The sequence below is a fragment of the Morone saxatilis genome, unplaced genomic scaffold (assembly GCF_004916995.1).
Source record: "Morone saxatilis isolate NCDOM2014 unplaced genomic scaffold, NCSU_SB_2.0 Contig0, whole genome shotgun sequence".
In the NCBI taxonomy this organism is placed as follows: Eukaryota; Metazoa; Chordata; class Actinopteri; family Moronidae; genus Morone; species Morone saxatilis.
This window is the reverse complement of record NW_023339650.1, coordinates 11,336,156-11,360,508: the sequence shown is the minus strand read 5'-3', so window position 1 is coordinate 11,360,508 and position 24,353 is coordinate 11,336,156. Positions and strand designations below refer to the sequence as shown.

At 40.5% G+C, this 24,353-nt stretch overlaps 1 protein-coding gene across 4 annotated transcripts in view; it reads right to left on the bottom strand.

The window, feature by feature from the left end:
* arfgef1 (ADP-ribosylation factor guanine nucleotide-exchange factor 1 (brefeldin A-inhibited)) overlaps positions 1-24,353 on the bottom strand; it is a 50,186-nt gene that overhangs the window by 15,918 nt on the left and 9,915 nt on the right. For 2 of the 4 annotated variants that reach the window (XM_035670063.1, XM_035670135.1), the window contains exons 2-14: positions 17,126-17,156; positions 13,611-13,767; positions 13,186-13,332; positions 11,805-11,984; positions 11,280-11,333; positions 8,718-9,093; positions 8,005-8,130; positions 6,576-6,823; positions 6,182-6,315; positions 3,084-3,318; positions 1,564-1,663; positions 1,115-1,254; positions 885-993 (exon numbers count right to left, since the gene is read on the bottom strand). In XM_035670063.1, the coding sequence (XP_035525956.1) occupies positions 885-993; positions 1,115-1,254; positions 1,564-1,663; positions 3,084-3,318; positions 6,182-6,315; positions 6,576-6,823; positions 8,005-8,130; positions 8,718-9,093; positions 11,280-11,333; positions 11,805-11,984; positions 13,186-13,332; positions 13,611-13,767; positions 17,126-17,156 (2,037 nt within the window). The remainder of the gene's footprint in view (positions 1-884; positions 994-1,114; positions 1,255-1,563; positions 1,664-3,083; positions 3,319-6,181; positions 6,316-6,575; positions 6,824-8,004; positions 8,131-8,717; positions 9,094-11,279; positions 11,334-11,804; positions 11,985-13,185; positions 13,333-13,610; positions 13,768-17,125; positions 17,157-24,353) is intronic. The other 2 variants (XM_035670222.1, XM_035670298.1) reach the window with 1 other exon arrangement.

Below are 24,353 nucleotides of genomic sequence, written 5' to 3'. Positions count from 1 at the left end.
GCCTGTGGATAGTCCCAGGGACTTGTGGGATTTCTTTCCAGCACTTTCACAAAGTTGCACTTGCTTCTCAGTTTGAGCTCCTCCTTTGGAAAATAACATAAATCCTCCGGTGTGCAGAAGACCCAGGGGCAGAGTCTCACACAGGGTATGCTCTGTATGTTGTGGACGGGCGTTTCATGGCGACTCTGCTTCAGGTATCGCTCCGTTTTAGACTAACCCTCCTGGATTAGCCTGCCAGCGCTGGCCCTATGGCCATTATCTCACTGCTTCCTCTGGCTGGAGCTGAGCTGATGAATGCCAACTGTCAATCCTACAACCGACTGCAGCCGAACTGATGGATGTGAGCTTTACCACGAACAACTGTTAACCTCAATGATGAACTGCTGCCAAAAAAACGGGCTGATCAACAGAAAGACTAGAAAAACTAGTTATAACCTTGGCAGTCTCATCTCTGGCGCAACAAGAGCTCAATTCTCCACAGACATCTGAGGAAAAACGAGCTGAATTTTTATCGACAAAGCCAACAAAGCGTGATATTGCAGGCACACAAACAATTGTGTTGTGAACTTAAATTCAAACCACTTGGAATATTATGGAATACAGTTATAGGCATTACCCTCTTCAATAATTACTTAAGACTTCCCCTCAGAGTTTAATTCATCCTTCAAAAATAGTGGTGGGATTCAGCAGTAAGTGATAATTATGATTAATTGTGTTTCTCTTATACTGACTGAAAGACAACCACAAATTCTGCCACTAAATATTTAGTAAGTCTGTACAATTAGAATGAATATAAATTAAATTTTTTTGTGTATTGTATTCAGTTCAGGTTTGCCAGTCACTCGTGATGAATCACACTCATGTTCAATGCATCTGTGTCTTACCGAGGCTGGTCTGGGAGTTTGGGTTGACGTATTGGTCTTTACTCCATTCTACCATACATTTCAGGATGGACACTAGACATTCAAGGCCTTTCTTTCTCAGGGTCAGCTCCTAGAAAAATATACAAAAATTGTATCCCAATGCCATAGAGCACTTTCAATTGCATTAAAAGTAACTGGAATACCAAATAAGGAAAAATATAATAATAATAATAATAATAATAATAAATCACCTGCAGGGGTGTTGTGCCAAGCTCGTGGCCCCCGCGACCCTGCGCAATTTTTGAGAGGTCATTCACCAACCGCTCAAATATGTTAGCAGCATTCAAGTCACAATCATAGTTCACATAGATGTCCACCACACTCTGGGCATCTGAGAGAGACAGATGGGACACAGATGGAGTTAGTCAGTGAGAATCTATGAAACAAATACAGACTGTGTACGCAGCTTTTATGTAGTCCAAAGCAAGCACCTAAATAATTGTACTCTTTATAAGAGGTTAATCATAGTAATTAACTTAAAATATCATGTATTTTGCAATACGCCAGATTTATGTGTATCAGAAGCTTCTCTCCTAAGCCTCCATTACTGCCTCATTATCAAAGCACCAATGCTAATGAATCACACATAAAGTATCAATATTAAAATGGCCAGTTTCCCTCAACAAAATGAAACACAAACCTGCACATATTCTGGTGAGGGTTTGTATCACCATCCACTTGTGGTCATAGGAGCTTGTGGACGTCTCAAGAATGTACAGGAAAATCTCCTTGAAGAAAACCTGCAGACCATGTGACAGGGAGAAACAACAACAACACCATCAACTAACTGCCTGCACGGCCAACACAACACATAACATTCTCCAGGAGCCCACATGAGTTTCCTTCAGTAGATACAGCAGACATAGCAGGGGGTTACACATTAGGAACTTTTAACTGAGTCAAACAGAATAACACCCTGTAGGCAGCAGAGAGCAGGTGATGGTGAAACCCTCAACTGCACTGAGGTGGAAAAAAGTTACAGCACTCAGTGAGACACCACATCTCCCATACATCATTTACGTCAGCTTCCTGCTGCACTGAGAAATGTCACTGTGTGTGTCAATATCACATGTGGTGTTCCTCAACAAGGAAAGGTGTTAATAGAAAGAACAGACCTGCCATGTCTAATTAATAAAGCAGGTGAATATAAATATATTGTGTTGCGACTGGAGCACACATTGGATAAAAGCTGATGTTTAAAGGAGCAATTCTACAGTGCTGCTTTTGTAATTGACCCATTTAGGAACCTCTGTCAACTTTCACCTTTCCTTTTCCTAAAAAAGCTAAGCTAGGCTCGTCTATTTTCGAAAAGAAAAACACATTTTGAAGATGGTTAAAATATAAAAGTGAAATAAATACATTCATGTCTTAAGTTTGGTAATGTTAGTAAAATTTGCTAACTTGCTAGTTAACGATGAAAGTAGATTAGCTAGGTAGTTAGCCAGTGTTTTGTGACTATACATATATGTCACTATCATCTTTTAACCATCTTCAAAATGCGGTTGTCTTTTGAACATAGATGAGCCGAGCACATAGCATCTATTGAAGTTCAGCAAAGCAGAAAGTTGGCCGAGGTTCTGACCGAGGCTTGCTCAACTCTTATTAGAGCACAGAGCAAAAAGGGGCAGGACTTACTCATCTCATGCAATTAATATTTTTGCACCCTCTTACCCTCAATCTTTCCACTGTATTCATTAATTTCCTGTGTTCCCCAGAAAAACTGTCAGCTGCGAGAAAAGATGTGAATCTGTTGTTTCTCAAGAAGCAGTGGGTGGATATATAAATATAGCTACTGTACTTAGCCAACTAGTTCATCAGGTTTTCCCTGCATATATGAATCAAAATAGAACTGGGGAAAAAAAAAAAAAGAAAACACTGATCACAAAACACCACATGGAAAGCACAGTGCTGAAGAATGAGAGCAGAGAGTGTTGAGTAAAAGTCTGTAGTAGGATAGATTTTGTTCAGAAACTCTATTAGGTGTTAAGTCTATGCCTGAAAAACCCTGGGAAATTTAGATGCCTCATGGTTTCATCCCATTAGGGTCTATTAAGGCTGGTAGCAGAGAAATTATTATTTTCTGCAACATATACTGCTGCCATAACATTTACACACTACAAAATCTGCCATTTTCTTGATGCAGCAGTGAATATATTTTACCTCAATTTGCATCTTGAGGTGCGTCTTGAAGTGGGAAAGCAGAGTGAGGAAAATGGAGAGCGAGAGTTCGAAGACCTCAGGCACAGAGGAGACCCCATTCTTGGAGAGGGCCACACACAGGTACTGCTTGATGGCGTTGATGAACATCTCATTAGTCTTGAAGATGGGCCCGGCGTTTTGCAGGATGGACAGGAGCAGCTGGAGGGACAAGACCTTCGATCGCAGCTCATGGGACCTGAGGCGGGGGGTGGGGGGAGAGGGAAGTTCAAGTAGTGTTTCCATGTATGTAAATACAGCATATAACACAGCTTTGGCAGTAAAATTAATTAATTTGTGCACAAATATTATAGTATGTTGAGATCTACTCCCCCAAAATACAAATAAGTAAAATAAACATTTGATTAGTATTAGAATAATCAGTCTGAATATTTTAATATGGAAGAAGATGATAATATGCAGTAAGAGAGAAAAGACTGAATGTGTCTATATATGGGCCCTTGTCTGTTTCTTATACTGTATTGTGTACCCTAACCCTTTGAGAATGAAGCTGGCTCCTGCATAAAACAACTTAAGGGATTTATTCCAGCCATCTGTTCAAGACTCTGGGAACACATTGTCCAATCTGATGAGCATTAACATTTCAGACACACAATATATTCAGCAATAAAAAGAAATAAGTCTCACTTAAACCAAAGTACTTATGGGCAAATTATCTGCCCTTCAAGCAAAGTTACACCTCAAATAAACAGCGGAGTAACGCACACTGAGACCACATCATACTGTATCTCTGCATCTGAGTGTTAAAATCTTCAACAGCCATCAAAGAAATGCTACGGCAACTAAATCAAAGCCCCTCTGTGTGTGGAGCTTCAGCTTGTCTGAACTCCTTTTCTGCAGCAGCAGGACAGAAAAAAATGGAGCTCCAAAAAAAAAAACATACTTTCAGCTACTTTATATGCTGAGATTGGCTGCTTCTCTGCAATGTCTTCCATCTCTGGCATACAGACAAAGTAGGATTTATGTGGCACAACAAAAATGTGTCTCTACTTCTTCTACAAGTGCCTTACCTACTTGCTTTTACCTTGCCTCAGAAATAAAAAAAAGCAATCTTCAGTCAAATTTGTTTTTTTAAATCATGAGAAAATCATTGGATGAACCCAGTATTGCGAAATCTATTGAATCAATGAGTATATCATTATATTCCAAATGTACATATATAAATCCACATGTTGTATAAAAGACTACATGACCCATAATTCTACACACCAGGGTGGAGCACACCGAGTTTATTGTTACTTTTGAGAGTTCAATCAAACTCGCCACTTGTGGGGCATTAAAGAGGCTGACGTGCCAATTAAGCCCAATGGTTATAGTAAGGGCTTAAAATTAAAATCCAGTCTTACTTCATTTCATATCATTTTAAAAGTATGTTTGAACCAGACTACAGAACAGCTTCTTTCCTGAGGCTGTGAGACTCTGCAATTCATCCTCTACACTCCACCATAAATAATAGTGCATTTTTATGACTTATTATCACTTATTCATCCTTTATATAATTTCTGTTTTGTGAGTAGCATAAAAAGGCAACAACTTGCATTTCATTGCATAAGCCTGTGTTGTAGAATGATGAATATCTGATAACTTAGTAATCAAACAGAGTATGGTAAGGACCACGCTCTGGTTAAGAGGAACAAGACAGGACAGTTTTGTACATTCTGTACTATAAAATCATTATAGATGTTCCACAAAATGATCCCTCTTGAGACCAGATGTGTACCTTTCATTGGGTACCGTCTGATCCACCATGAAGATACAAAGTAGTTTCTGATAGGTAATAATGCAGCTTTTCAGCCAGGGTGCTGTGTTGTATTTGTGTGACAGAGAGTGAAAAATCACGCAGAGCTGTCTTGTTAGGAGGGTAAAAGGTTTGTGTCTGGCAGTGACATGGCCTTCATTAGACACGCGAACACACACTGCTCTGCTGCATTCCCACCACATTCATTTTGCAATGCTATCCAGTAATGGACTGAGCTTACATTTTGACAACTGAGATTAAAAAAATGAAAACATTAAATGAATAAAAAGGTAAACAAACAAATATAACCTATTCACCCCAGAGACACTGTGTGAATTGAGTTATACACAGAAACCAGATGCAGGAAATCCTGTTTCACAAAAGCTGCTTCTATCAGGATGAGCCAATCAGATGGCTCTATTTTGGCAAACCAGAGCTTGGTCAGAAGTAACATAATGAATGATGGCAAAATCTGATTATCTTTCCACTTTCTGGTGCTTTGAAAAAGGGAAACAGTTAAAAAAAGGATTCTGCACTTCATGAAACCAGGAAGTGATTCAGAAAATGCTGAGCGATGCCTCATTGTCTCCCTCATCACCATTTATCAGAACACTATTGTTATCACTGGAGCAATCCTCATTATAAACCATGACTCACGTCTATTCTTGCACTCAACACAGTCACATAGAATAATGACCGAGGTGTGTGTGTGTGTGCATGGTTAACTGTAGAACAGTTGCCACAACTAATGATTATTTTCATTACTGACCAATTATGCCAAGTAATTTATTAATTGTTTGTTTGTTTGTTTTTAAATATCAGAAAATATTGAGAAATATCCATTACAATTTCATAAAGCCCATGGTGACATGTTTTAATTATCAATTTAATAACCAAAATCCAGATATTCCATTTATTATCAGAAACAACAATAATCAAAGTTGTTGCTGATACATTCTCTGTCAGTGGTCTTGATAAGTAAGCTAAATAGTGGACTCATATGAACTCATACATAGCACACTTATTTCAGTGTCCCTTTTTTGCACTCATTAGCCATTATCAGTGCAAATAGTCAAAAAGTAAAATGACTTTAACTAACCATTACAAATGTAGAGTTCACTCACAAATTCCTCTTTGTACAAACTGAAGTGACTCCATTTTGTTGAAGTTGAAAGCAACCGTAAACAACCGCTTCTCACTTCCCCAACCAAACGCTCTCATATCACTTGATAAGCTGAAATGCTACAACAAACAGAGTAAATACTACTGTGAACCTGTTCTTGTGCTCAGACTGAATTCTTACTTAGGATCGGGTGGCCCATCTGACAGCGGCTTCATTGACAGCTTGCAGAGTGAGCGAAAGACAAGGAAGGCATCTTTTTGGAGAATGTGGGAAAACTTTGCACCAGGCGGCTGGCCCGGTGCTGCTCCTGATTCCTGCACAGAAACAAAAACAACGATATCAGTGTGCAGTTGACAACATGCTCTTTCACTGAACCTTACATCCTCCAGCAAACTAAACATAAAAGGTGTATGATTATAAGCCTCCAGGTCTATTAGAACCTTGATTAGTGATTAGTAAAGTAAGCAAACAATCATAACACATAAATATTAAACAAATCTGACTTAAACCTATGAAAAAAAGTTCTATTAATCTTTAGCATGCTTTGTTTTCATAACTCTGGTCCGTGCTTTACCTGAGTGTCATTGGATGAGACAGACAGTCTGTCATCAGGCAGCGATGGGGTGAAGCTGGCAGAAATAGGCGTGCCGGGGATGCCGTTGGCATGGACATGCTCGCTGTCGCTACCCAGGGTGCCCTCGTCCTCCAGGGAGCTCTGGGTGCCCTCTGTCACCGCTTCAGCTGGCTCCGACTCTGCCGGCGCGCCCTCCCCATCAGGCTCCTTGGTGTCAGAGCAAAGGTTTGTGGGGTCCAAGCAGTGCCCTGCAGGGAGGAGTTGGATTAATTTCTAGTCTCAGTATGAAGATACTTAAAGACCTTGAAACATCCTCTATCAGGGCTACGTGTTTTATGACTGGCAAAAGCAACATCAAACCGTCAAACAGTTCTCAATCTGGAGTTTGATGTTCTGCTCAAGTACAAAGAGAGAGAATAAAAGTGGCTCATTAGCAAACAGCATGTTCAACTGCATCTAAGAGAACCATCAGGTTAAGAAAGGATAGAGTGCATTTCAGTTCAAGATGCTCCCGACCAATAAAGCTTGTTTTTCAAATGTCTGCTCAAGGGTAAAAGTGTATTTGAAAATGGAAACCAAAGCACTATACTTTTGTGAGTACAAGTTAATAAAGCTTTTTTTTTTGCCATCATAGAAAAATAAAGGCTTTTTTTTAAACAAGACAGAGTGCTTTGCCTTCTTTTTGTCAGCATCTAAGGGAACTTCAGGGAGTTTGACCTGACCTAAAATTATAGTGTAGCTTCCCAGGAACTTTATTAGGTATTATTAGGTATAGGTATTATTAGGTTATTTCTTTACATAGGACCAGTTTTAGAGACCTTTGTGTCTCCTTTCAGACACATTTTGTACCCATAAAGGTGCTTGTTATTTATCAAACAAAGACACCAGCCTGGAGGCACAGTTCTCTTCTCACTTGTCCGCTGAAGTGCCGCTTGTATAATCAGTAAAGTGCACCACTTTCCTTTTTCCATATGCATTTAAGAAAGAAAAGTACAAATAATGGCAGGATAAATTATACATGTGGCTGAGCTGCATTCTGCTAGATTACTAAATTTGTAAGGGTCAGTTTTGCATTCAAGTTTGCACAGGCATTTGGTGAGGAAGTGTACATTCAAATAACCCTGTATTCTACAGAAATGTCAGAGACAGCAAACAAAGGGCGAGCAAACTGAAAAGGAGTCAGAGGCGCTGCACTGAACAAAGAGGAGACAGATAGTTGTAGCTGAACCACTTGAACTTGCTGGTTTTACAACCAATACTTTCTTTGGTGTTGGGGCTTTTATTTTCCTAAATTAGTTAGGTGACTACTAAAACATAAATTAGCCTATAAATAAAGGTAATTATAATGGACACTCACAGAGCATTATTAGCCACTGTTTATTTTTATATTTTATGTACATTTTTACTGTATACCATCTATACATCTCACCTCCTGCAACAGTGTTGACCACCTCCTGCAGAATACTCTGGACGATTTCCTGGGCTTTCTCCTCGTAGTTCGGGGTTTCCTCATCCTCCTCCTCACCTGTCTGTGGATGCTGCTGAGCTGCTGCATCTGGACAAGACACACGCAGACACACACACAGTTTAAGAAAACACACTCACCCGCTTTACTGACTAAAGGGCCAATCAACACATCTGTTCTGCTATAAACCTAGTACATAGCGCTATAACAAAGTGACTGACAATTGATTTTTTATCCTGCTCTTCATCTTCGACACCAGTTTGCAACAGTAAACACTGGCTCTGGCTGCTTTCTGTTCCTTTGAACGGAAATTGCACATAAAGGTCAAGAGTTTGGTTTTTATCATGCATATTCAGGGTGTTCACTGTAACTCCAGATGCTTTTATTCATACCAGCTCAGAATACATACAACTCAAGAGATAGGACATTTTGAATATATTCTTAAACATTTATGCGGCTGTTTATCAAGTGTGTTTGGAGCTTTGATTAGTTTTAAGACAATTAAACATCATTTTGAAATAGCATTGGGCTTCTGAATATTGACATGTGTTACTTTAAAAGAGGATATTGGTGCAGAATACACAAGGTAACATATGGAGGATCAATTCAAAATTGCAAACCAATGGAGTCAATATAAAGACCGGGACAACAGAATAGATCCCTGTAAGCAGTCTTACTCTGTGCTGCTGCAGTGGCTTGATCTGCCTCAGTCTGTTCGTTTTCAGGCACACAGAAATCAGAACCATTTTCTGGATCTGGGCTTTCGTAGATGGGCCCTTGCTCTCCCTGCTCCTCTGGCTCCCTCTGCTCCTCTTGCTCCCCAGACACAGACCTGCTGCTGCCCTCCGGGGCGGGTGTCGAGGGGGTGGACGGAGTGGATGGGATAGTGATGGTGGGAGTTGGAGGGGTAACAGGCCCGTTGGCCTCCTGGGTCGGACCCTTGGCCGGCGTTTGGATGTGAGTCTGGAGCTGGGGGGAGTCTGGCTCGGTGTGCTGGGTGCTCGGGGAGTGCTGCCGGTGACGTTCTCTCTCCAGCTGTTTCGCTTCCTGCAGCTGTAAAGGGGCAGGGCACACACACACATACAAAACAATAAAAACAAAACAAAACACACGTACACGACAATACACACAAAAAACAGCAAAAGTATTCAAAGAACAGGCACATGCAACACACACACACATACGCACACACAGAAAAAGACAGGTTAAGATTATGCAAACCAACTCGTAACAGCAATTACAAGTTTGAACAACCTGTCTAGATTCCCTGAGGGCTCACTGAACCCAAAGCAGAGCCACAACACTTCCAGATGTCAGAGCAGAGAGCAAAATACAACGGTTCTTAGGTTTTATATTCAGGATTTCTTAACATCTAAATGCCAGCATGTATGTGTCAGCATACATTAGATGTTTGTTCTTATGGAAATGTATATGAATACTCACTGGCTGAGAAGTAGGACGTGCTACTAAAACAGCAATGAGAGAAGCTTTGTGGGATCGATTCATGCTGGCTTGTGTCTACTTTAGTCCGCGGGTGGCAGAAGGTGTTTCTGATGGAAAATGGCTCATACAGTGTCCTGGCTGATGCGTCATGGCTGACATGTGTTACCACTGCTTCTGATATAGAGTACTGGAAAGTGTTGCTGTGCTTTAGCTTGGTAGGTCATGAGCAAGAAGTGGGTCACAAGACATTTGCACACGGTTGTGGCCAAAAGAGTATGTAATGTTAGTGAATATTCTGTTATTTCAGATAATAGTTGCTTCACGGCAGAGGTAAAGTTTGGTTTTGAGCATTGTAAAACTATCTCTACTGCTGTTCTCTGCTGATATTGGAGGGAAAAAAGTACTTAAATGCACAGTTACACACTATTTCATAGCAGACACCAATACAAGTTCCAAAGAGAGCAAACAATTACAAGCAGTGGAAGTTCTCTCAGCCAAGCTAAATTAACAACAGCCCATGGTGCATTTTCAATCCAAGTGCATTTGTAGATTTGTCGGGCATAAATGTTAAAAATAAATAAATAAATATATAGACTTAAGTGACTCAAAGAGAAAAGGCACAGTAACTAAAGAAAGACATGGGTCACAGATGGATATAGAAACAGTGTGACACATACAAAACAGTGGTGATAGATGGAGATCCTTCTACAGCAGACTAGCTTTTCAATTAATAACTGTAATTAACGGTGTAAATCCACCAAATGCAGGGACACTGATGGCAAATTTGAATTTATTTCAGTGAAGCAGTCAGTCTCGTCTCCCTTTCTAGCCACAATTATACAATCTGTTTTATGCTAAATAGTCATATCAACTCTCACCAGACAAACCAAAAAGTACATTTTACATCTACTTTACTATTATGTCTTGTTTTTAAAACCATGCTTCCAAAAGCTATCTGACTCTAATTAAATGAGCCTGCTGCTATTGTCACATTTAAATGTAAGCAAACTAATTCCAATGATGCAGCATTCTGAATGAAACAATTAGTATTGAATATAAGCAACAGTAACAAGGCCAGACAACGCCACCTCGGCTGGAGGGGACAGGCGAGGCGGCGCAAACAAACTAAGCTCATTATTTAAATGCCACCTCAGTCGGATAGTGAAGGCTGAGGGTGTGTGAGAGTGAGCCTGACAAACAATGCCTGTGTGCCTGTGTGTGTGTGATCACAGCATGCTGAGCTGCAGTCAGGAGGATACATCCACAGTGCACACAAACAGAAAGTGGATCTCCCTGTGCAGCAGCATAACACTATGCAGGCAGTGACAACACCACAATAGGCCTCTGCCTCAAAGTCTGCCTTGTCTTTCTATCTCTACCCCTGACAGCTTCTTTATATTTCTCTGTCTGGGTCTGACTCAATACCAGTCGCTCATTGTTCTAAAAGAACTATATTAGGCCTTTGAAGAAACAAAACATAAACATCTGTCAGGATTGAGACAGACGTAACTGACCTGCATTAAAATGTTCACCACGCCCAGGTTGTGAATGTAAACTAAAATGTAAATTGGTGCAGGAAAGCGAGATGATTTGTAGGCAAGTCAACAAAAGCCACGGCAAGCATATGGTGGAAAAAAGTACACAGCATACCTGCTCCTGTGCAGTGTAGGAGCAAAGGAAGAGAACGGATGAGTGCATGAATGGATGAGGAAAAAGCTTAATGCGCAAACACAGATACACAGAGAAGAGTTTAAGAGTTCTGATCAGGCAAGTCACGGCAGTCCTGCACGCTTTACCTGGCGGTCACGCTTTCTGGAGGCCAGAGACCAAGATAGCTTGTGATTTGTAAGCTATGTGTCCAAAAGGAAGGGAGGGAGGCAGGTGAGGAGGGGAAAAGTGTCATTCAAAAAGAAAAAGATGACATTAGAGCAAGCTTTTTTTTTGAAGGCAACACCTAAAATGTCCCTCTGGACACAAAGCAAACAGTAGACTTTAATTAAATCAGGAATAGGCGGTTTGAGTAATCCATCGAGCAGAAAGCTTTCCCACAGAATATAATGTATTTCATTATATCACAATCCAATCTGACTCCATGCCAAAACTGTTTTACGTATTCCTAATTTGTTGCGGCATTTTTAAAATGCAAGCAGATTTTTGAGTCCAAAAATTGCAGCTTGTTTGATCAGCTACTTCTGTTTAGTTTCAGATTTAATCAGAGAATGGCACAAAGGAGGAGTTGCCCTCTCTCTTACTTTTGTGTGTCTGTCTACATAAAAAGCATTCAGCGTTACAAGTGAATGTTTCCAGAGGGTTGGACATACTGCTTGATTCTCCATGCGTGCAAAGATGACGTTGAGCATCTGTGTGAGCGTGGCCTTGGCTGTGGTCTGGTTGATGAGGTTCTTGCTGGCCAGGTAGATGTTGTAACACGTGCGGACGGCCTGCAGCACGGTGCCCTCGTGGATTTCTATGTGCTGGGAGGTCACCGCTGTCAAAAGAGCCTGAAAGAACGCGTAAAGAAAGGGAGTGAAATAAGAGAAGACAGGAGAGGGCAGAGGCAGGTTAAGATCGATGTCAAACTGATACTATTCTCAATTGTTTGTGACTTGCTTTACTTTACTTGACATATTTTGACAGTTCTAAAGTTTTTCAGATGGATGATGGGAAAGTTTTGAACCTCTTGCCAAATGCCAATATGTATCTAAGGCCTTTTTCACACATGTGCTTTACTCCAAAAATGCTCTGGAAATTTTACATGTCAGTGTAAAAAAGAGCCCTGCATTTTTTTGCCAAGTCCTGCTGGCAGTTTACGTGCTCAGGACCTGGTTAACACTGTGTGTGAATTACAAACAATTAGATCATACACATGTGGAAAAAATTTAAATCATAAAACAGACAGATATTTTTAAAGATATGAATCTTTTAGGATTTTTTCCCCCACATAATGCAGCGCCACAAATAACCACAAGAAAGATAATCTGTCATTCCAAGGGCTTACAGGATGAAGTTGATGATGAAATTCATGAACAAATTTCAAAAACAGTTTTTACAGCATGTGCAGGGTTACAACACCAAAATAGAATCGATCATTTAGACAGCCTTGTAAGAGCTCTTTTAGCCTTGTGGATGTGCATCTCGCTGCAATTCTCCAGCAGAGAAGACGAAACAACCCAACCAAAAAAAATCAATCTAGATATTCTGATATTTTTACATATACCTCCTCTCAGGCCAGATCATGGTAGGGCACACATTAGTCAGTGACCTTTACAAAAGGTTACAACTACTAAAAATACAAATAGTACAATACTAAGTTTACTTTGGTGTGGAAGATTGGCCAAAATGGCTACTGAGTACTAGACTCTCCACATAACACAACACAACGTTAGGGCTCGTCTCCCTGAAAATCAGCACATTTATAACATAAATACACAACCACTAAACTGGTCTTTTAAAATGACATATTGATTTATAAGCTAAAACAATGTTTGTCCAAAACAACAGTGCAGCAGGATTGTTTGCAGTAACCAAAAAGCAGCTACTTATGGTGTGAATTAATGTAATTAAATGACTTTATATCAAAGTGACACAAGGATATAGTGCCTTTGAGAAATATTAAAATGATAAAGGCAAAGTAAAGCACTATAAAGTTGATTACGTATCTGTGTAATAAACTACAAGGAGAAGATGAGAACAGCAGCACACCTTAATAATCTGTAGCTGCACACCCTCATCAGTCTGCGGCCCTTGGAAACAGGCGCAGATGGTCTCGATGATCCTGTCGATGAGCTTCTTGCCCGGGGCCGTGCTGTCCGGGGCGCTGCCCGTCAGGTGGCCATACGCTATCAGCTTCTACAAGGCAGATACATATGCAAACACACACATACCAAGACAAATTGTGATGATTGAGAACATGACCAGCTGCCTTTTATTGTCATGGCACTTTCTGCACAATGACCTCAGTGAAAATACTTCTTCTTGAATGCATATTTTTAGTCGTCTCTCAACATAACTTAGCTGAGGTAGGCATAAGATCTTAACAGACAAATGAAGAACCCACCATAGAGTGGATTGTCATGCAGACATGCAAAGATTTGGGGTTCTGCAGTCCAACTTGTCCTGCCACTGACCTGTAAACAGTCGAGCGAAGTGATGACAATGCGGGGACATTTGGACTGACATGCCAGCTCAAACGGCAAGAAGTACTTGTCGGCTTCAATGAAGTTGGTCTTTGATTTGATTGGCGGTAAAGTGCTGGAACCCGATTTGCCGTCTCCACTGGGCGGACTAGGAAGGAACAATACAGAAAAAAAGAGGTAGAGAGACTGTGAGATAAACACAGTGATCACACGGTCCAGTCTGTCAACCGGAGTCACTAGAGAAGTAGCAGGGTTCAGAAATCAGCCTGACACACTCACACTCCCTTTGACATCCAGGCACGACTAATGGTGCATGAAAAAGTGAGTGCAAAGAGTGGCTCGTTTCACTGTAGCAACCTCTTCTCGTCCACAGTTGTAATAGGATATTATTATACACGATAAATCTAAAAACATCTTGCCCTGCATCCTCTTCCTCAGGGAAAATGCAGAGCAACAAAATCTTTATTACACTGAATTTAATGTAGTGCCTTACTGCTTCAACATTTTTCACTTGATCTCTCTTTGGGAGGGGCACTAATCCCAGAGGTTTGTTATTAAGGCTCAGACTTTGCCACATCTTCATGCTGACAAAGCATCTCCTGGCGTCCGACTAAATCTTAAATCAAATGATACAGGGATTATTTTTTTTCAGAATTTTTTAAAGATCAGAGACGTAGGACATAAAATATGGACCGTTGCTTTCAGCAGCCATGTGTCTACAGCATCCCCAGGCACAACTACCACACCCAGACTGCACTTGCTGGAATATGAGAAGAACAGAGAAAGGGAGGGAGGGAGGGAGACGGATAGAGAGGGAGGGGCTGCATTGTTTATGTCTTGGCAATGAAATAGGATGACTTCAGCTCTTTTTTAGAGGGACGACCTCACTGAAGGCACAACCATAGAGAGAAATAGAAGAAGAGAGGGAGGATGAAGTGCCTTGTAAAGGTAGGGAAGGGAGACAAAATGTTATAAAGGGAGCTATTTGAAAACAAAAGAGGAAACAGGCATTGGGTAGAATGAATTAAAGGGGAATTAGAGAGAGAGATCCAGAGATCATAGAGAGAAACAGAGGAATGGAGAAGCTTAGTAAAGCAAGAGAACAGAAAGAATAGTACAAGGGCTGTCTGAAAACAAAAAGCAAACAGGCATTGAGAATCACAAATTAAAAAGAAATTACAGAGGGAATAAGCTACGGTACAAACATGTAAACATTGATATTTAAAAAAATATTAATCTGTTTAACAGCCTTCTCATCATTATCAAAAACCTTTTGGACAATACGATCAAAGTGGAGCCACAATTGAGCATCCACTCAGCTGGCTCATCTGTATGGTTTGGCCCAGTCTTCATCCCTCTCAGCTATTGTGCTGTGTGTGTCTCCAAGGAGCTCTTCTCCGCTGGCTTAATCCCGGACTCGCTGCTTTATGTCAGCTGGCCCCGCTCTATCCTTTATAATCAGCCCAACGTCAGACTTAGCCTGCTAATAAAACATAATATGGCCACTCACTAGATTTTAGTCAGACAGAAGCGGTTACATCTGCAACTCCCTAGTGCTTTTGTGGGGGGGGGCTTACAGCTTACACGTATTTTGTCATGCAAGGGAAGACGGATTTGTTTAGCATTAAATCAATATGATATCAACATCATGATATATGATTAAATGTCATCTAGCTACAAGACTAGCGGTTTACTTTTTTTCCAGTCTTTGTGCTAAGCTAAACTAACCATCTGCTGGGTGTGGCTTCATATTTAGCAGAAATCTACAAGAATGTCAATCTTCTCATGTAACTCTTGGCAACAAAGCGATTTCCCAATAGGGATATTCAGCATTCATTTTAAAATGCACTACTTGGCTCTCCCTGTAGCCGGCTCTCACTGTCTGTAGTTACCACTCTGTAGTCTCACCTAATGTCCAGTTGACAGCATTATTGCCTACATTATTGGCTATTGTGTAGCCAATTATTGGCTATTATCATCATTATTGGCAACTATTGGCTATACGTCACAAGAAATAGTCTATCAACACTGAAGATTTCTGTGCCGCAGATGAGGAAATGGGAATACAAAAGTACACTTGCCTCAAAATTATATTAAGTACAGTACTTGAGTACTTTGTTACACACCACCACTCTATTCAAAATGTTGACACTAAGATTTTCATTTTCGCTGCAAATGTATATCAGTTGATTACTAATAAGCGCCATCTGTATTAGATCTGAAAAAAAAACATATTGGTCGATCCCTATTTCGCAAAACTATTCCTTTTACTGTATTGTATTCAGCCAACATGGACTAAAAGTGCTCAGAAAAAGGGAAAATCTGAATATCTATCAGGTCTTTAAAGTGGTGTTACAGCTCAGTGATTGCATTTTCTCTAAGTTTGAATGTTACAGCTCAATAAAAAGAACAGTAAGTTATTCCTTTTTGGACTGATCCGAACTTTCACAAGTTATTTAGAAGGCATTTCCGCAGTGATTCCCACATTATCTTTATATCAATATCTACGTATTTCTTTTAAATATCACAGTTTTTAAATTTTTGATTATAACGATAATATTGTGACTTTTCATCTACTGTATAAATGGTATATAAAAAGTATATAGTGACCCACTATACTGTGATACATATTGCCCAACACTACTGTTGAAATTTTAAAGATGTCTTTGTTAAATTTGGCCTCGTTTGCGACTATGCCACTGAATGAATGCACAAAGGGAAGCAATTTAAATAGTACTGCAGGAAAAAATAAAAAAGTATATTTGTATTCCTGAGTAGAGCTGTGAGACTATTACATCCATATAACATGAAAAATAGGTGAGAGTTTTAAAGTACCTGAGATGAATCTAAAAGCAGCAGCGTTTGTAAGAGTTGGGTGCAGCTGCACATAGCTCCTACATCTACCTATCTTTGATCTAGAAGTACAACCTTAAGGGCAAAAATATGAATGAAGTTGGTTACTAGTAATGCTAATTTGGAGAGAATGGAAAAGCTGGAGACTGGAGAAATAATGGGCAGTGAATATGGAAGATGGAAGGGGGGTGTGAGAGGGGAATAAGGGATAAAGGGATAAAAATGAAACAGCAGGGGGGAGAAAGGATGGGGAAGAGGCGAGGTGGCACGTTTCATTCCAAAGCCCACGTTACTTGGCATCCCGTACACGAGCAAGCCAAACACACACAGACTCTTGAAAACAAGTTCAGAATTAGGCAGGGGTTCGTGAAGAAAGCCATTAATGAGAAGGCAAGGGGCTGTTGGGAACAGGCCAGGCAGAGAGACACAAACAAAAACACACTGGAGGCTGCGCGTACACCCACACACACCCACACACCCACACATACACACTGTTCTAATCCCCTTAACTAGTCTGAACAGAGGAGAAAGCAACATAGAGGCTTGCAGTTGAGCCATGAATTTTACAGTGCCTGAGCACGCAGAAAGACAGACAAAACCCATTAAATGACCCCCAATGCCTTATTGTGTTATGTAATTAATCAATTGCTTACCTTAATTTTTCTGATTCCTCTTTGATTTCCTCTGAAATAGAAAAAAAAGAAAGGGAAGAGATGTTAAATTAGTCGAGTATGAGCCTTGGGGAATGTATATTCAGCCGTATTTTACGCAGCTAATGATACCATGGGGAGCAGAGCACATATCAGGCTTCGCAGCACAGAGGATGCAACTTATTTATGAAGAATCTTCTCTAAAAACTCCTAAATGTGCAACTTGAGTGTTTGCACCTCAATCAGAGTCTTTTAGGAAGCTGAAGTTATTTGTGTGTATCCACCAATTTTACTCCTAGCAAATTGGGCTACATACTGCGCTGTGCTGCCATTTACAGTACATATAACTGCACATATCTGACATGTTTTGTACTCTAGCACTTGTTTTAAAAGTATTCAAACAGAGAAATGTCTGCAGTGTGTTATTGTGTGTTTTTGTCATTGCGTCGCCATGGTGATGGTCTTGTTGACGTCCCAGAAAAGAGTCTGGTTAATGTATTGCCTCAGCTGCAGCTCAGCCCCAAAAATGTAATCGTTATTCACTCTGTGCCTGTGAGCCAGGCCAACATTTGTGTTTATTTCACAGATCTCCGAGCATGAAAGCAGTTGTATGAACTTGCTGAGCACTGGCACAGAAGAGCAGAAAAGAGAGACAGGCACACATTGAGGGAGGGATGAGAAAGAAATAGACAGAAATAGAGGTAGAGCGAGCGAAAGAGAGGCCAATTGGTACTAGACATTAAAGTGGGGCCTTCAATGAGGAAGCTTTTTAAAACACAGTGGCAATCGGCAAAGTCCTCACAGAATTGCACCAGCCTGTGATGGTTGGGAAAAACCCCAGTAATGCAATGACAGCCCAATTATTTCACTGCTGGAAGGCTAACAGCCCTTTCAAAGAAATCTACTTGGTGAGAATATTTAGCACTTAACACTCTGTGGAATTAAATTAAGGTTGGTTTCAACCGTGTTTTACTGTACTACCCAAGAGGGACACGAGGGGGGAAAGTAATGAGTAGGAGAAGCAAAGTGTCATTTTTGATATGAGACTTTCTGACGCTAATTTATACATCCGTTACATACATGCAGTCACAACTGGCTTACAGTTCTTGTGCGAGTCCCTGTGGACGCAAATCTGACATTATCATCTTGTCATCTTTTCATGTCGTGAGTCTCATCTATCTTCCACTTCTGTGCTCTAACTTGTGTGTGTGTGTGTGAGCCTGAGACCATTGATTGTTTTGTTGCACTGGGCAATAAATCAGAAAAAGCTGATAGCTCAGGTATAATATGGGACTACTAAATACAACCTTCAATGCCTTGTACACATGGACTAGGGATGCGATAAATCACAATTACTGATCAACTGATTAGCTTTTTTATTAATCAATTAATAGTTAAGTCTACAGAATGTCCCAGAGCCGAAGGTCACTTTTTTAAATTGCTTGTTTTGTCCCAATATTAGTCCAAAATGTATCCAAATATATTCACATGTACAATGACATAAAACATTTCCGAAGCTGCATACAGAAAATATTTTATATTTTCTTTATAAATCATTAATCAATTAATAATAGAGCTGGACAATAACGATTATTTTAATTATTGATTAAGATTATTCATTAATCGATTAATCATTTATCTATAAAATGTCAGACATTTGTGAAAAGTGAGCATCACAACTTCCAAGAGCTCAAAACTTGACAAATGGTTCATTGTTTTGTCAAATTTCTTTGACCAACAGTCCACAACCCAACGATATTCAATTTACTATCATGGATTACAAAAAACCCAGCGAATATTCACATCTGAGCTAAAAACAGTGAATTTTGTGTACTTTTACTTAAAAATGACAACTGACTTATTGTTCAATCAACAGAAATGTGAAAACCTGTATGGAAATACAATGATATTTCTAGTGGCTGAGACAATAGCAGATATTACAACATTTCTTGTACATGCACTGCATTTGATAGGTGATGGACTAAACGGATGCTTGACCTGAAATGCACTTCAGCTGCCACAATAAGATGGAAGGGCGGCAATCAATCTGAAATGACTAACTTTGGCTCAAGCAAACAGATGCAGTCAGTGTGTGAAGCATCAGATTTAACAGGAACAAACAAAAGCAGAAAGATGAGAACCAGAAACACACAGATGGATGTGCTGAGAGACACCAGGCACTGCTAATGAACTTGTTATAATGATGACAATTTGCTCATATTGGCTTTGACCTTTTGGTTATTATTGTCGGGAACATTTTTGGAAACCTCTCATTATATGGTGTTTGCTTTATGCGCTTTCGTCTTGAGCTGTCTCGCTGCAGATAAAATCTGAAACTTAAAGCCATAATTGTATGAATAAGCTTTAGTTCGAAAGAGAGGTTGTTGACTATTAACTACTGCTGCCTTTGTCCTGACCATACGTATGACCTGCCCCAAATATAGTGCTTAAAGTCTTTATCACTACGGCTGCAACTACGGCCGTTATTATCAATTAATCTAGCTTCAAATTGCTTGTTTTGTCTGATCAAAAGTCCAAGAAGTCCTGAAATGGTATTTAATTTACAAAGATGTAAAACTAAGAAAAACTGCAAACTGGAACTAGTGAATGTTTTGGGGTTTTGCTTAATGAACGATTAAAATGATGAATCAATATCAGACTTATTGTTGATTTATGTTCTGTTCAACTAATCCATTAATTGCCACTGTTGTGAATACCGATTGTGATACTCATTGATATTCATCATCCTCTCACTCTGTGTATTCCCTTCAAACTTTGACATTCAGAACCAATCGCCTCCCAAGTTTATTTCACCAAAGTGAATAATCAGTACAGTCCGATCTTTTATCTCTACCAGAGTGCTAGACAAAGGCCAACAACACAGAGTTGGACTCGAGAGAAAACTAGTGCAATATCACACTGCACTGCACATTACAGGGAAAGAAAAAGCAGTATGTCTGTCTCTGGCTCTGCGTACGTCTGCTGCTCTGTAGTCTATAATATTAAAGTTACAGCAGGACTCTAGAGGTTTCTTTTCCAGCATGTGTGAAATTACAAACTTGCACTGACCCAGGCTATTCCGCTTTTAATATTAGCATCACGTCATATGATTTCTGAAGCACAGGGTTATCAGATTTATGCAAATAGACACACACACGCAAATCAAACAAGAAGACAGGCAGGCGGGCGCACACGCACACACGCAGACAGTTTGATGGGAAGGTTATGATTGTCATATTGTCTGTGCAAGTAACAGTCAGATAATGAGCTTGGTGTTTCAGGAGTGTGTTGATGAGGAATGTCACCCAAGGATTTGAACAGGGAAACCATGGCAACGGTGCGTAGTGTTGGTGTGGTGATGACAAAGAACAGATATATAAGCGCTGGATACTCCTGGGACTGGGGCTGACGCGAGCTGTGGAATCACAACTGATCTGCCAGCTACTGGTTTCAAAACAAACACACAGTTGTACAGTGCAGACATATGCCGTGAGGCAGGCACAGACAGCCAAGTGTGACTAAAACACACAGACGCAACCCTAAACGATTATTTATTCATTTACATCTAATTTTCTTACCAAATGAACTATAACTGTAACAAATGCTGAGCTGAAATTAATGAACACAGTGTAGAAAAAATGAACATAAAAATTTTAGTCTTGTGAGAGACAGTCCCAAAAGTGTCCCAAAATAAGCACAGGAACACAAGTGTACTTCATAAGTAGAAGAAAAGTTTAATTGAGTGGACAACTTTAATAAATAAAAACAAAGTTATTAAGCAGCTTCTGTGCATTAAATATCTTCAAATTCCTCCTTGCTTTTTAAAAGCTGGTTTGTCCGTACAAGCTACCTTGAGCCAAGAAATGGCAGCCTTTTGTCACTCATTAACCCGACCCCACTCTCCCTCTCCCTCAGTCTGCAGCAGCCATACTAAATACCGCTGACCTTGAAGACACCGTGTTCTGTGCCCTGGTTTGTCCCAGAGCTCTGGTAATAATCAAAAGAGAAACAACAACAGCAGCAGTAGTTGCAGTGGGTAAAACCTTGTCCACGCCACTGTCACACAAGACGACAGTGACGCAGATACGGCCGAATGGCTCGCCACTTTTCAATCTAATGAGTCCACATGAAAAAAGACTATTGGCCCAGTGAGGGGCTTTTGTGAATCAACTATTGAGGCTTGTTAAAACTAAAACTTGAGAAACAGACTCCCACAAAGCTCGAAATTGGTTTCTCCACACATCCATTATTCTCTTATTACATCTTAAAAACACATTTTCTAAGAAGTCAAAAGAAATGTGGGAAGTCAATCACTCCGGCTATCTTAACTGACTCCAAGAAAGTCTTGAGACAAATGCATTTCTGCTGGAAATACATTGTTCATGAGAATAAATTGCTATAATTTTTGAATCATCATACTGAATTACAGGCTTTTCAGATTTTGCTGTGCTGATGTTCCGGCGGATAAGAACAGAATTACTGGCCTTCAGCATGCTCCCCTTAAAAAAAGCACTGAGGCAGAAACACTGCTTTTACAGAGTGGGAAAGTGGCATACCTAAGACACCTATTTCACTGACCAGAAACATTAGAGGGAGGCATCCTGCTCTCCTCTGAGCTATTGCCCTGACCAGACCTCAACACAAAGCCTTTGAGAGCTTCATAATGTATGAGAGCAGCCTGCTAAGCCCTGAATCACCTCAACCATTTATCCCTCATCTCTTACCCTGATTTGACCCAGATCCTTACAGTAGATGACAGTAAGACATTAAATGAGCATTAATGTCAGCATATCAAATTCCCCCTTGGAGACAGTCAATTTAGGCCTTACATTTAACTTTTCTTTCATCATCAAGAGACAAGTGGGTCAGATACATTACTGCATTGGGCTACTGCTAGAACTTGAGGCCAGCTAACCAATCCAGTCCTGACCAAAGTCAGTCCAGGTACTGTGTAAGCCCAAGCCTTTTACTCTGGCTTTAGTTTGAACAGAATCCTACTGTATATACCCTGAGGATGTCATCTATTCAAGGCCCCCCTAAAGCTGCCTCTAAGCTGGGGAGAAGGTCAGTCAAACGTTGGCTCATCATTTCTCCACTCTGCTCTGGAGTGACTGCAGTCTCCAAGCCTGGATAAAGGCGACAGTAGGCAGAGGGAGATTTCTGAGCTAGCAAGATTACAAAATGGACATGCATGAATGCAATCGGGTACTTCCCCACTGTCAGATGATATTGTAGCGACTATAGTAATAACAGCTGTTGTCCTCCTGATGGGGAAATAAACACTTCCTGAATTTCAGAAAAACATTCAGCGCTGCAACCAAAGCTACTGTGTTGATATCGTGACACACATGAAAGTTGCTGAGTCAATGCTGCCAACCACTGTGATACATATCCTTTGAATTTATTATTGGATATCTCTATGTCTAGTGAAAACAACACTGCACAAATATTCCTGTACGTCACCCTTTGTGGCAGACTTATTAAAGCAAACATAATAGCCTAGGTCGAAGTCTGATACACGACACCCGCACGAAAAGGCCGTCTGTGAAAAATACATGAGATGATGACGACATGAAGAGGAAAGCTTCAGCACCTCAGTCTGAAGTCAGCTCACACAAAACATCTAAATGCCACCTCTGTTAGCATAATGGAAAACAGCTACACTGTTGCACTTGCATGGAAAGAAATGAGCATGCATGCTCCATGTGTGATTAGTCCTATAATGCACTGTACGAAGACTGTGAAATAAGTATAAGTGAGAGTTCCTGAAATCCTTTGACAAGGATAACTGTTCTTATGAGAGACAAAGGCAACAACAACCTCACAGCTTCAGGTGACAGTGTGACTGAGAAGTCAGGATAAACACAGCGGATCTAGACTGAAAGACAGCAACATCACACTCAGTTGTTGAACTTGACAGTGAGCAGAGACGGGTTTCTGCAGCGCTTTATAAAATACGTGTTTCAAAGGGGCTTATCAGTGATCCCTTCAATCACACTTACACTGAGCTACAGCAAAAGCTGATCATGGCTTAGATATCAAGTGCACAATGGTGTAGTCAGCCTCTTAGGATGCAAATGAGCAGCTGTAATAGATAAGGCTGATGAATCAGCAAGGAAAGTATTTGGGAGGCCTGAACCAAAGGTTGGAAGCAGGATTGCAGCAGGGTTACCAGTTCAAATCCCTAGAATAATTGGAGGAAAATCTGAGCCGAGTGAATGAGAAACGTGCTCCCCTCATGCAGCAGCTATTACCAAAATCCCTGAAGCTCTGCAGTTTACACCCTATTGCTCCAAACGTGAGTTTATGTGTCTGAACGAAAGTAAACAGTGTTGCTCAAACATGTGCATGCATATTCATTAACCCTTCACTGAATGAATAAATATTGAGGCTAAGATTATACTGTGTTTGCTAGAGGGTGAAGCTTCAACACATGATGATGCATTTTAGAAAATAAAGCATTCATTAACAACATACAAGCAGAATGGCATTCTGCTTTCACAATGCATCACATCAAAGTCCAAATGCTTCTCGAGGCAGCACGGCAAAACAACCTGCTCACTGTCACTGCCGACAAGAGCTGCTCCCGGCTAACTCTAGTCTCCTCCATTCCTGGGCGCCACCCTGCCTTAGTGGCGTGACAAAGCATTCCTCAGCCAGCAGCAGCAGAGCACTGTGCTGGGAGGGGAGTGTCTGCCACGGAGGACAGAACCATTAACACTGGAATCACAGGTCCTATCCCTTCCCCGGGTGTGTTTTGGATCATGTCATGTGTGTTTGTGCAACAGTGCATTAAGCAAATGTAATGCAGCACAAGGAAGTGAGGATCAGAAGAAAAGGGGGTTTTACAGAATCTTTCCTGATTTGGAAAATAATGGATATCATTTCAAGCACTGTAAGGATTCAGTTGTCTAAAATGAACATAAATTGGCCTAAAAGGTGTAAGAGTGGATTGTGAAGTGAGGGTTGTCCATCTAAGGAGCCGGAGGCAGACTAAAGGGAACTAAGCACAGAAGAAGATCTGTGAGGAATATTATAAGACCTTTTTAAAACTTCAATCAATGCCGAAATGTATTCTAGCTGACTGCAAGTGACAGGTACACAGTTACAGTCAGACAGAACTGAAACACAAAACCTGCTCTGTAATTCAACATCCCCTGTGTTGTTTTTAACCTCTAGTAGCGCTAAGTAGTTATTTTTCCATGTGTGGGTCCCCATTTTATTTATCTCG